This window comes from Mauremys mutica, chromosome 7 (genome assembly GCF_020497125.1).
Source record: "Mauremys mutica isolate MM-2020 ecotype Southern chromosome 7, ASM2049712v1, whole genome shotgun sequence".
NCBI classification, from domain to species: Eukaryota; Metazoa; Chordata; order Testudines; family Geoemydidae; genus Mauremys; species Mauremys mutica.
Window position 1 is genome coordinate 17,591,155 of NC_059078.1, and position 14,026 is coordinate 17,605,180.

Below are 14,026 nucleotides of genomic sequence, written 5' to 3' on the forward strand. Positions count from 1 at the left end.
TGTATGCATCTTTGATATACAAGGCAACACCTCCTCCCCTTTTCCCCCTGCTTGTCCTTCCTGAACTGTACACTTGTATACAAATATTCCAGTCACATGAATTATCCCACCAAGTTTCTGTGATGCCCGTTATATCATAATTGTGATTATTCACCAGTGTTTTCAGTTGTATATTCCCCACATTAGTAAACAGACATCTAAGATGTTCATTAGGTTTCCCCTCTAGTCTCTCCTTTGTCCCTGCTGTGACTGCCTGTTTCCCCCCAGATTCCAAACTTTCACCCAGGTGTCTCTGCTTTGGACTTACCTGTGGGCTTTTGTCTCATACATTAAACCTAGTTTAACACCCACCCCAGTAGGCTAGCCCATTTATATCCAAAGATACCTTCAAGAAAGCAGAAGAGTATCACTTTAACCATTCTTTACCTTTCAAAGTTGATCTAAGTGCCGGAAAAAAAGGCAAAATTTATATAAAAGTTCAGTATTAACTTTTATTTTTGTACCATATGTTGAAAAGCCTAGATACAAGATGACAATATATTTCACAAATGCTGGCTTTTAAAGAGTGACTAAACTATAGTATAGTATGTGGCTAAGAAACACTGATCAAAACTATCTGCTGCGCCAGTTGTATCATGTTACAAAGTGCAGCTGCCAGTTGGATCTATTTTTGTCTTAGCAGTGTATGACTATCCTTGCAAGAACAGATTACTCAAGTCACAGAATAAACTTGTAAAATATCTGCATAGAATGAGATTTCATTTTACTATTCTAGCTTTACTGCTTGACTTCTTCCAAAGTAGGAGACTATTCACCACTATGACAGACTGTACCCTTTATGACGGGTTCCCCCCCAGGGTGCCACCTGGAACTGGGGTAGCAATGAGCCCCCTGACCCACCACCCGGGGCTCCCTCTCACACTGTACTGCTGTGATAAGCTACAGAGCCCTCCAGCCTGCACTTTCACAAACATGCATATAGGTAGGGACACACCCAGCTAGTTATAAGCAGGCTCTCTGACCAGCCCCTGCATGGAAAGGCTACTCCCAGCTCCTCAGGTATGCACCCCCTCTGGAGTATAAACCCAAAATTATACTGTCTTGCACTGCACAGGGAACTGTACAGCGTAAGCTCATAAAATTTGCCCCCTTCCTCAATGTGTAGAGGAATATGCAACAGCCTTCTGCCCCTGAGTTATGATTCCTACACACCTCAGTCCAACTCACTGGCTTAGATAAAGCAAAAACAAGTTTATTAACTATGAAAGATACATTTTAAGTGATAGCAAACAGATCAAAGCAGATTACCTAGCAAATAAACAAAAACCGCAAACTAAACTTAATACACTAAATAGTTTGGCAAGGAAGGGCAGATTCTCATCCTAAGAGATGATACAAGCAGGCTGCAGATTCTTAAGAGGCAAGCTGCACTTGCTTTACAGCATGGAATCCCCAGATGTTTCATTCACAGGCTAAAAACTCCTTTAGCTTGGGTCCAACAGTTCCCCCAGTTCAGTCTTTGTTCTTCAGGTGTTTCCAGGAGTCTTTTTGTGTGAGTGGCGAAGAACCCCAGATGTTGTTACTCCCTCTCCCTTATATAGATTTTGCATATGACAGAAACCCTTTGTTCCCAAAGCTAGGTCCCCAGACCAGTCCGTGGAAAAATACTGACATCCCAAGATGGAGTCTAGAGACATGTGGTCTCATCACATGTCCTTGTAAAGTCATAGCAGCCATAACTCACAGGATGTTTGGAGCATTCACAGGAGGGAGATAAGCTTCTTCTAAGCCCTATTGTTTTTTCTTACTGGCCCATTGCCCACCCACTATCTAGACCCGTCTTGTCTAGTGGGCGTTACCCAGGTGTAACTACATTTGAAAAACAGATACACAGTCAATATTCATAACTTCAGATACAAAAATGACATGCATACAAATAGGATAATCATATTCAGTTAATCATAACTTTTCCAATGACACCTCACATGACTTATCTTGCATAAAATACATTATAATTATGACATAATTATATCAGAATAATATCATTGTGAAGAATATGGGGAGCAGTGTCATCTCTATATTCACAACTTTTACAAGACTGATAAATTTTGTACAAAATCTGCTTTGTGAGGTATCATTTGAAAACTCATAATTTGCTGATCATTATTGTCCTGATAAAATACTGTGGCAACATTGCATGTAAATAGTCTATGGTCTGATGTTACTAAGGCATATTCCAAATCTGGAGAAGCAGCCCAAACCAGTTCCTCAGAGACAAAAGACAAAAAGACACCTCAGCCAGGTGTCAACAAAATCAAACGGACTATCACCTGGGTAAGTGAACATTTTTTTGGCAGGAAAAAGGGTGTGAGCAAGAAATTTACATTTTGGCAATAGAGCAGTTGAAGGTTACCGTGTAAACAGACTGGCAGCTGCCTGAACCCCAGCTGGAGATGACTCTCAAAGAGAAGAAAAAGACACAAAAATGAGGAACAGAAGACACAAACCTCCTCTCTCCCCATATCGCTACTCACAGCATCAACAATGTTTGAAAGACAAAGGAAGCATCATTTAACTTGGGAAGTGGTTCTGGCTGAAGGAATCCAGCCAGACTGCTGCGAGCAAATGGGGAGAGAAACCTTTTGCTTTAAATTCACTTAGCTTGTTAAGTTAGATATTAGTTTGCATTTTACCTTTTATTTCTTTGTAACCAATTCTGACTTTTATGTCTCATTACTTGAAATCACCTTAAATCTATCTTTCTGTACTTAATAAACTTGTTTCATTTTATCTAAACCAGTGTGTGTTTGGATTGAAGAGTTTTGAAACTCCCCATTTGAGATAACAGGGTTTGTGAATATCATTTTCTATTAATGAAATGACAGACTTTCTATGAGCTTGCACTGCACAGAATGAAAGAGCTAGGAAGTACAAGACATATATTTCTAGGAAAATGTCTGGGACTGGGTATTTGTTGGTGTCACCCCAGAACAATTCAGGAGTGGCTGGCTATATATTACTCATATAACTCAGCTGGGAGTAATTTACATGCTAGAGGAAGTGTGTGAGCAGGGCCAGTGGTTGCTCTCACAGCGAAGCAGTGTAATAGGCATCCCAGATTGGAGAATTGAGTTCAGCAGTCCAGACTGTACCCTGAGAATGTTACTAATGTCTTCTTCACTAATATAACTATATAGATAGATATCTTAAGTGAAGTTATAAAACATACAGCCAAAATCCGTGGCCTATCCATCTACCATTTGACATAGTATCCCCCTCTTGCAAATATTTATAGAAAAGTATGTGATAACAATGGTCTGTATCTGGCTTGACTAATTTTAAATAAACTCAGTTCCACACACATGCCTTTCTGACTGTTCCACAATGTACCTGTTTGTGATTTTACATAATAAACTCTTCAGGCTAAGGCTCTTGTTTGATACAGTTTACCTATTGTACAGCTCAGTGTCCACTTACTAAAGTATAAATAATGTTCTATAATTAACCTGAAGAACATGAAGCATAATCAAAGTTGTAGTTTACTTTCTGCTCTAGATTCTTGTGCACAAATCAACCTGTCCACATATTATTACAGTTTGGCTTAAACAAACCAAATGTTTGACTAGATTCTCTGGTTTAGAAAATTACCAAGGGCAAGAAATGATTTTTCTATGAACAAGTCATCTTGCTAATATTAATTTCCCACACTGCTGTGCAGAAATATTCTGCATAGGAGAACAGAAACTCTGCAAGTTTCAACTCTCTCTTCCACTACAGAACATGGTCTGCAAACCCACAAAGAAGCTAATGGTTCCACTCCCTTAACCTTTGGATTTCTGCTCAAACCGAATCAATCATTGGCACTCTCTGGATCACAGTTTCAGTGGCACAAAAGGGAGCACAGGATTTTTATTCTGTCATCACTGGGAAAACTAGCTGCTTGTCACTGCCTGGTAGTTTAAAAATGGTGGCCTTCCAGTTTAAAAATGGTGGCCTTCCATCTATGACTCAGAGGATAATGATGATGTTGGGAAAATAAGAGTCCCTCCACTGGGGAGAGATTTTTAGCTGCCCCATTAACCTTTGCATGACATTCTCAAAATACATGGCAATGATAGACTGGATAATACTAAATCAAGAATGGTGTAAGAAAGAAAAATAATCAATGCATTGTTTCCACTAAGAAAATTATTTCCAACTGCCAAAATTTTTAAACAATGGGTTCTAAATGTGGAGCCAGATAGAAAAAAATGTTACGATAGGATCCATAAATAAGCTGCAACTTTGGCAAGTTATGGACAAATAAAAGAATTCCCAGAATGTACACTGAAATATCCTCACATGGAAAGCACAGATCAAATACTAGTACTTCACTCAACAAAAAAAAGGGCTGCAATTAAGTCTTACAGTAAAATACTGAAAATAAATATACTGTATTCTGTGATATAAGGTGCTACTATTAAGCCACAAGCTTAAAAAAAATGGAAAAAAAGGAAGATATCCATCTAGCTGATGAGAAGTGATAAAAATATTGTATAAAGGAATGAAAGATATATACATTGCTGCAGTTTGCTTTATTCATGCATATGGCCACATTACTCCACGTGATCACTGTGGAAGACTCCAGCTGTGGTCTGAGAAGCAAGAAACCAGTCTATCCTTCTTGGGAGCATATAATGAGACCTCTCTACTATACAGGACCAAATCCTGTCTGAATCTTGCAGCCCTCAGCAAGCGGGCTGTGCTCTGGGCAGATTCTGGGCATCTAAGGGAGAAGGATTCCTTCTCCTCCTCCAAGCAGTGGGACCACTCTGCAGCTGCTGATACAGTAGATCCCTCTAGCAACTGGGCTCCCCCTTTTCTTTGATCCTGCTTCCATTTCAAGCCAATGGAAATTTTGCCACTCATTTCAATGACAGCAACATCCAGTTCCATTGTGTCAGAAACTGTTAGCTGATATTGTTTCTTTAATATTATGGGATATTATGGATTAAGCAAATTGATAAAGATGCATTTTCTAAAATCTGGAAACTACATTTGAACTGAATACATCTAGCTTATAACAAGCTCCCAGTTCATTATGGATAATGTGTGAAGTCAGCAGCATAAGAAATGCAAATATATACCCTGATGTGCTTTTTTGGTTTGCTTTTATAAATTTCATCTAAATTTGTAATATGCTTTCAGTGGACATAAAATATATCTATGATGATTTCTCTTTTAAGAAATTGTAACCGAATAGGAAATATTCCGAGCAGTGGAGGTCAAATGTCATGCTTCAAACATAAGAATTTAGGACAAATCTAAAGACCTTTTCAATTTCCTTCTTTCATCTGATACTGTCAGATGATTATTATATTTGTCATCTGCAGTAACCTCTCTGCTAATTCATATTTGAAACCATGCACTCTAGTCATTTTTTGACTAAGCAAGTTTCAGTCAATAAGAAATCCCTTTTATATGGTGCACCAAAATGCAATGTGTTGATCTGGATGTATCATTTTGTAGAAACATTTACAAGAGTATGGATCTGTTCTGCAAAGGTGCATCACGGTGGTGCGGGGGAGGGGGAGGAGTTCTCGCCACATTTGCCCTTCCTCCTCCTCCTCAAAAAAAGCAAATATGTAAACATGTACCCTGATTTATATGCTGATCAAAAATGGGAGACAAAAGAGAGATATAGGTCGCTTCCTAACTACCCATCAAGATGGAATTTTTATATACCTCTCTCCCCTCATTAACCAGAAGAATTGCAAAGAAACAAATTTAGTTCTCATTTTTGTAGCTTCTTAGCAGTATAAATCTGTTCCTTAGCCACTTTTATTTGTTACTTTTTCAGCCTAATAGTTGCCTTTGAAACCAGTTATTAGTATCTGGAAGGAAACAAACCCAGCAACACTTTTTCGGTACCTTGCAGCAATGTTACCTGAATTGAACCAAGAAAGTGACATTTTCAGGGAAGTGACTAAATGTCCCAGATAAGTCTTTATGGACATTCCAATTGTCTAAAGAACAGATGCAAGATAAATATATACACATTTCTGCTAGGTTTCATATTTTAGCCTTAAGTTATTTTCATCCCATTTTCAACTTCACTTGGCAGAATAAAAAGGTACAATCTATCCTATCCCCTTCAAGCCCAATCCTAAAATAAACTGCTGCCCCAATAAACTTCAAGAACAGGATCTCTTAGATTTACGTTCAAACAACATTCAAAATAACTGTAGATAAGCAAAGGGGACCAGTAACCAACTCTGTGTCATTTCACGGTCGATAGTATGTTATGATCCAAGTGTTATAACTCATTTGAAGGAGTTTGCATTCCTTATTAGGTTGCCAACACCTGTATACCGATCATACAATGATACTCGCATGTGTCTTTTCAGGAAGAGGGTGTTTGAGAAAGGAGTCAAGCATTCATGCATGAGCATACCCTAACTATTAAGAGTTCTAACTCCTACCTGCTGCAAAGGCAACTACGGCTGCTTGCCTTCTGGGCTAATGTTCTCAAACTTTCGCAACCCGAGGACCACCGTTTTGATTTTGAAATTTTCATGGACCCCCAAGCTGACCACTCAGCCACAGGCCCTGCCCCTACTCCACCCCTTCCCGCAAGGCTCCACCCCTGACCCATCTCTTCCCCACCTCTTTCCACCACCTCCCCCAAGCGCGCCCTGTCCATGCTCTTCCCCCTCCCTCCCAGTGCCTCCTGCATGCTGCTGAACAGCTGTTCCCCTACATGCAGGAGGCACTGGGAGGGAGCGTGAGGGGTTAATCAGCAGGGCCAGTGGCCCCAGGCATGTCTCTGTCCCCTCCCCCAAACGCACCCCATCCCCGCTCCTCCCCCTCCCTTCCAGAGCCTCCTGCACACTGCTGAACAGCTGTTCCCTGGCATGCAGGACGCGCTGATCAACAGGGCCGGCGGATCCCTTGGAGTACCCTCCATGGACTCCAGTTTGAGAAACACTGTTCTAGACAATGGAAACAGCAGCAGAGGAAAATCATGAGAAAAATGTTACAATGCAGACTACAGCACTGGAAAATATGTACAACTGAATATTTTATGCTAGTCTCAGTAAATCACTTTTAGGTGCTGTCAGAAATTATGCTTATGAACATTCTTCTTCTAAACATCGCCCATTTCTCTTCTAACCAAGGGCTGTTCTACACTAAACTTCTAATGATTACTTATTTGATACGTTTCTACTGATTAACATTCCCATTGATTTCTGGCACCATTATAATCAAGGCCTTGTCAGTGTTTCCATTATAAACTGTTATTATCCAGTACATTACCATACTTTAATGAGTAAATAATATACACACTTTTAAGAGTTCCAAATTTCATTTCAGTTATGGACTATGAGGTTTATAAAGAGCTGCATCAATCTACTGAACAAACATGTTCTTGGGATAATTTCCCCAATAAACTATTCTAAGGACTTTCTTAAAAAAATTACTTCACAATTAAGTCGGATATGATTCCTCTAATATCACCCTCTTATGCCCAACTACTGCAGCTGGTATGATATTCAAGCAGGGATTCCAGCACCAGCAAAGGCACCTTACATGCAAAATTAGTTCAGTCCTCTGGGCATACTGGATTTTTCAGAAATACTAACTAGTCCAATCGTATGACTTAAAAAAAAAAGTCTCAGTCTCACATGATGAACTGCAGTATTGTTGCAGAATCCTTCCAAATCTTGATTTCTGTTTCCTCTTCTGAGGATTTTAGAAATTTACTGGGGATAGGGCACCGGACTAGGACTCTGAACACCTTGGTTCTATTTCTAGCTCTGCCACTCTTGTGTGAACTTGGGCAAAACCATCTATCACTGTGTGCCTCTATTTCCCCTCCCACCCTGTGTGTGTCCTGATCCATTTACACTGTAAGCTTTTGGGGCATGGGCTATTTCTCACTATATATTTATACAATGCCTAGTGCAATTAAGCCTGATCTCAGATGGGACCACTAGACACTACCGTAACGCAAATAATTAAAAAGTTATTTTCTGTTCTAAAAAACGGTGAGCTTTTAAATGCAGAGGAGCGGGGACTTCTCCCTCCACACAAAAGAAATCCAAAATGAATACTTGAAATAAAGTGTGCTTGATTTGTAAAATTTGTGATGCATGATCTTCCAACATTTCTAACTTCATCGTGGCAGCCTTAACTACAAGTTTTCTGTTACGTGTTTATTTAAACCAAGCCTTTTTATTTATGCAGAGGAAACAATTAAATGGCCTACAATAGTCTCAATTACCTCATTCATCCATGTACTGTACTCACTTATCTGATGACTCTGAAACCATCTCAACTTCTTGCAGATCTCTCAAAATATCTGAACTGGAGCTGAAAGGATAATATAAAAAAACCTTTTAGACTATATGTGCAATCCTTGAAAATTATCCAGAACTGGACTTTCAATAATAAATTCATTCTCATGGAATTTCTTATAGCTCCCCGATTCTCAGGGTGATTCTTAGCTGATCGAGGCTCCAGCATAGGTTAGTGAGGCTAAAGGACCACACAGACCAGCTGAGCATAGCCAGAATGCAGTATGTTCTGGCCACTTCCACTTCTCACTTCCTGAACCAGAGCTCAGAGTGTGAGCAGGGAGGAAGAATCAGTCATGTTGGTGGAATTCTCAGCTGGCCAGATACAACTGCTTTCCCTCATCTTTGCACCAATCAAGTAGTATAAGGGGGAGGGGTGCATATTAGCATAGAGAAACTGGCCCTTTAGTTGTCATTTAGGTTAGCATCAATGAAATAAAGACTCAAATGTATTATGTGAGCACCAACATGGAGGCAGTTAAACATGACAGCCACAAGATTAACGAGTCTGAAGGAGATGAGAATAGTAATCCTTGTCTGTTTACAGTGTCCATCATGCATGAACAGTTTGACTAGGGCAGATTTTAATATAAAGAGATTGTGTCGAGTTTCTTTTCAAAGATAAATATTTTCCTGTCAATTTTTCTGTCAAACCTTTGATAGCAGAACAGCAGAATGTCAATTTCTTTACAAAATGTATCACCTCTGTTGAAGAACGACAAATTAAGTGTAAAAATCCTAATCATATTGAATTTCCAGTTTCCAAACAATAAACCAATGTACTGTCATTTTGGCTTAACGCCACTCCTTGTCCACCTCTCACAATCATTCTACAGGATTTTTTCAAGTGTAGGGAACCTGTTCGTGTTATGGTGAACAAACTCTCCAAGCACTAAAAGCGTGTAACGTCATTAAAGAGAAAAGCTTTTTTTTTAAAAATAATTTTAATATATTGGATCAAAAACATGAAAAGGTATGAATAATTTAAGCACAAATAAGAGAAAAATGAAAAAAAAAATCCCTGTTCAAACTAACAGATGATAAATGTCAGAGTTTCTTATGAACAATTTAATCACATCATGGTCACTGGTGGAGCAAAAACGTGCTGCTTTTGTGGAGCATCACAAATTTTACCACCTAATGACTCCCATCTGAACCTCGTCTTTCCAATCTCCAACTGATTCCTTCATTCCCAACATTCATATTGCTACTGCATCTGCTCCTTCTGGACAAACAAACAATCTACCTTATATTTCCTCCTGCCTGCCAACGGCTGCTCCAACACCTCCTCTTGCTCAGTTTCCCACCCTCTCCAAGTTTCCCAGTGCACCTAATCTAAGTCAGCTCTCCCGCTACCTTCTACAATCTCTTACACTCCACACAGCACCAGGATGGAATCTTAATGAGACAGAGTGCCATATTTTAAAAAATAATTTAAGAATGACTGTGTCAGTGTGCGGCCTGTATATGTGGCTGGGAATAAGTGTCAGAAGTTCCTAAATCCCTGTGCAATGCTTAATATACTAGGCAACACTGTCCCAGTCAGTGCTTGAATCAAACATGTATATCGTTTTCCAACTTTCCTTTTAAAAATTACAATTAAAGGCAAAAGACGTGTACATAAAATTAGGATCTGTTTATCCATTACCAGTTCTCTTCTTCTTGCTTCTTATTACCCAGATGAAAGTACAATCCTTGATTGCAAAGATTACAATTAGTTGCCGTAGAGATAATTGTGAAATCACTAAAAGGATTAGGATTTCAGAGGAGAAATAAACTACCAAAATCAGATTACGGTAAGTGCTACAGAACAGTGAGACTTTTTATGCAAATGTGCCTGCAGCGTTATTGTAGAAAGCCTGGGATATTATCTCACACATTTTCTGTCTCTGTGCAAAAGTGCTCAGTCATAATGATGAAAAGGGAAGATAAAAAGCAGAACCAATGGAGATATATGGACAAAATGATTTCAAAGCAGAATGGGTTTTCAAAGTTTCCTGCAAAGCGTTAGAGTTTTTCCAATGACTCCTTTGGAGCATTTGTGAACCACTGAATAAAGCATCGGTAATTAACAAATATTTTAAAACGTATAGACTACCATAATCTGAAATTAAGAGCAGTGATTGTGATTATGGGGTAAATATCTTTCTGGTGCACCAATTCTGAGCCGTAGGGCTTGGCACAAGAGGGCCCCACAGGGGCCAACGAGAAGGAATTCTGTTTCCCCCACAGGATGCAGAATAGAAGACCTGCTCCATGACTGCCTGGGATCTCCACTTGAGTTGCATCTGGCTTACGAATGGACACCTGCCTGGTGGGCTCAGTAACTCTCAGGATCGAGCTTCAGTCCAAAGGCTGTTGTGTGTGCGCGAATGTATACAATCATTAACATGGCTACATAAACATAAACCACACAGCTGATAGCAGTGAAAGAAAGACTCTTCCGTTCCCAAAACAAACAAATGGCTGACACCCCTCCAATTCCATCCTTCCCACAAGCGGGAAAGTTAAGAGGAGAGGAATGATTTAACGTGACCTATGTAGAAGTCACTTGTGTTACTCACATTCAGCAAAGCACTTAAGCACATGCTTAAGTGTAAGCACGAGCAATCCCATTAATTCTAAATATGACTACTCATGTGCTTAAATACTCTGCTGAATCAGGTATTGAAACATCAGCCCTGTCACAGAGCACCAGCATACTGTACCGGCTACGAGCTGCAGAAACAAATGGACTGTGATTTTATCGTTAATTCAACTCTCAAGGGCTGGAGAGGAAATAATTGGTTTGTTACTGTGCAATAATTCAACTAATCTGAGAAAGTTAACTAAAGTATATAGTCACTTCACTATGCATAGGTAATTTAAGGATCTCAGATCACTCTGGGTATGTGGAATCTTAAATGTCGTAAATGTCCAGACACAACAGAGCTCATTAAGAATGGAGTAGCAGGCCAGAGTGAATTCTGTTGTCACGGAAGGGACCACCGTCTGAGTGCACACCCTGGAAAAAAATATCCCATGTTATTTTTGAGATGCCTCCTCTGACCAAGGCAGAATTAGCCCTGGAAGGCTGCAGCAACCAATAATTAAGAAAGCATTTAGTTGGAATGGATTTGATATACAGTACACTCCCATTTATCTGAATGGCCTTGTGGACACCCAAAACTTTTGGATAACCAGATGTTCAGAAAAAAGAACAGGAGTACTTGTGGCACCTTAAAGACTCACAAATTTATTTTAGCATGAGCTTTCGTGAGCTGCAGCTCATTTCTTCGGATGCATAGAATGGAACACAGATGTTCAGATAAACCCACTAATAACACCTTAAGTAGCCTCTTTGCACCTGTTAGAATTCAATGTTTTTTTAAAGTTGATTAGCACTACAGGTGCTTAGCAGATAATTAGCTGGTGATTAATACAGGGGTACATGAGGGACACACTGTGAATCTGGATAATTAGGCTTTTCGGACAAAGGGAATTCAGATAAACAGGAGAATACTATATACACACTAATCTTAAAACAATGCTACACTGTTGACTTCAGTGGAGCTACTGCAGCTGTGCACTGGTTTAAGTGATAACCAGCCCACATCCTATATGGGTGAGCTGAAGCGTAATGAGATGCAGACATAATTAAAGAAAAAAAACCTGGAGTCGTCCTTGTGGCACCTTAGAGTAGGGTGACCAGATGACAAAAATGAAATATCAGGACGCTGAGGGGAGGGAGGAAAAAAAATAAATAAATAAAAGCCGGAGCGCCACACACACACACCCCACCACCATGTGGCAGTGGCACAGCCCCACTTCCACCCAACTCTCAGCTCTGACCCCCGATACACCCCAAGCTCTCCCCATCCCCTCACTGTGCAGCCGAGCCGCACTCTGGGCCCCTCCTGCAGCTCCCGGCCCAGCCGATCCCGGGCTCCGTCGCACCGGCCCCGCAGTAGAGGCTGCTCCGCTCCACCCCGCAGCTCCAGGCAGCCCCTCTCTGGCTGCTGGGAGCTCAGGGACCCACCCGGACAGGGGGCGAACCAGGCAGCTGGGCCAGCAGGAGCGTGTCCTTCCCACGCATGTCTCCGCCCCCCGCCTGGGCCCTGCCCGCTCTGCACTGCCTCTGGACCCAACACGCTGCCCTGGGGGCTGCAGGGTTGGAGCAGCCGCCACGCTGCGCTCCCGGCCCCGGCCCGTGTGCAAACCTGGGAGGGAGGAGGAATGCCCTGTGGTTGGGGAAGAGGCGGGGCCAGGGCAGGGATTTGGGGAGGGATCCAATGGGGGAAGGAGGGGTAGGAGTTGGGGTGTGGGGGGGGAGTGAGAGCCCTTGTGGGCTCCGTCTGTGAGCCAGAGCAGAGGGGAAAATTGCTTGTTTGTCCAGTGTCCCGAACAAACATTGGTCGGGACGTGGGACAAACAAGCAAATATTGGGACAGTCCCGATAAAATCGGGACGTCTGGTCACCCTACCTTAGAGACTAACAAATGTATTTGATCATAAGCGTATGTGGGCTAAAACCCACTTCATCAGATGCATGGAGAGAAAAATACAGTAGGCAGGTATATATATTGCATCACATGAAAAGATGGGAGTTGCCTTACCAAGTGGGATGTCAATGCTAACGAGGCCAATTCAATCAGGGTGGATGTTGCCCATTCCCAACAGTTGACAAGAAGGTGTATCAACAGATGGAAAATTACTTTTTGTAGTGACCCAGCCACTTCCAGTCTTTATTCAGGCCTAATTTGATGGTGTCAAGTTTGCAAATTAATTCCAGTTCTGCAGTTTCTCACTGAAGTCTGTTTTTGAAGTTTTGTTGTTGAAAAATGGCCACTTTTAAGTCTGTTATTGAGTGTCAAGGGAGATTGAAAGGCTCTCCTACTGGTTTTTGAATGTTAAAATTCTTAATGTCTGATTTGTGTACATTTATTCTTTTGCATAGAGACTGTCCGGTTTGGCCAATGTACATGGCAGAGGGGCATATATCACATTAGCCCCACCATCAGTAATACATGTTCACTTGCATACCTACCACATCTACCGGACAGTAGGCTACCCCTCTGAAACCAGACATAATGAATGCTCACAGATTTTGGGTGCACAGTGAGGCGCACGGCCAAACAATAGGTTTCTGCGTATCTAGTATTATTGATGTTGTGAAGTGCATTATTGCTTTAAACAAAGGTTATGCCATGATAGAAAATCAATAGCTGATTAAAAAGCGAACATTTTTAATATAAAGGACACAGAAAAATTGTTCTTATTTCAAAATAACAATTAATTTTCATTGATAGAAAGTTTATTTCCAGGAAAACAGAACAGCAGCAGAGGTGGCTGGACTGTTGCGTATTTCACATGTTGAGATTAAAGGCTACAAATTCTTTATTTCCAACATACTCTTCAAATCTCTACCATGTTGCCTTCTAATCACATTACCACTACATTACCATCTAGCTGATCACTTCTGAACATAATCCCACTATGATTTCAACAAAAGAAAATGGAAATAAGGTTGTGGAACAAATATTGGCTACCAATACATTGTTCATGCCCCTATCTATATTTAGTCTGTCTTGTCTATTTAAACAGTAAGATCCGAGTGTCTCTAATTCTACAAAACCAACAAGGAGTCTGGTGGCACCTTAAAGAGTAACAGATTTATTTGGGCATAAGCTTTCATGGGTAAAAAAACCTCA

The 14,026-nt window shown here is 40.8% G+C and overlaps 1 protein-coding gene across 3 annotated transcripts in view; it reads right to left on the reverse strand.

Moving 5' to 3' along the window:
* Positions 1 to 14,026, reverse strand: part of RAD18 (RAD18 E3 ubiquitin protein ligase) — a 115,573-nt gene that overhangs the window by 22,345 nt on the left and 79,202 nt on the right. For 2 of the 3 annotated variants that reach the window (XM_045025566.1, XM_045025565.1), the window contains exon 12: positions 8,290 to 8,352. In XM_045025566.1, the coding sequence (XP_044881501.1) occupies positions 8,290 to 8,352 (63 nt within the window). Of the gene's footprint in view, positions 1 to 8,263; positions 8,353 to 14,026 lie in introns of all 3 variants that reach the window. The other variant, XM_045025567.1, reaches the window with a different exon arrangement.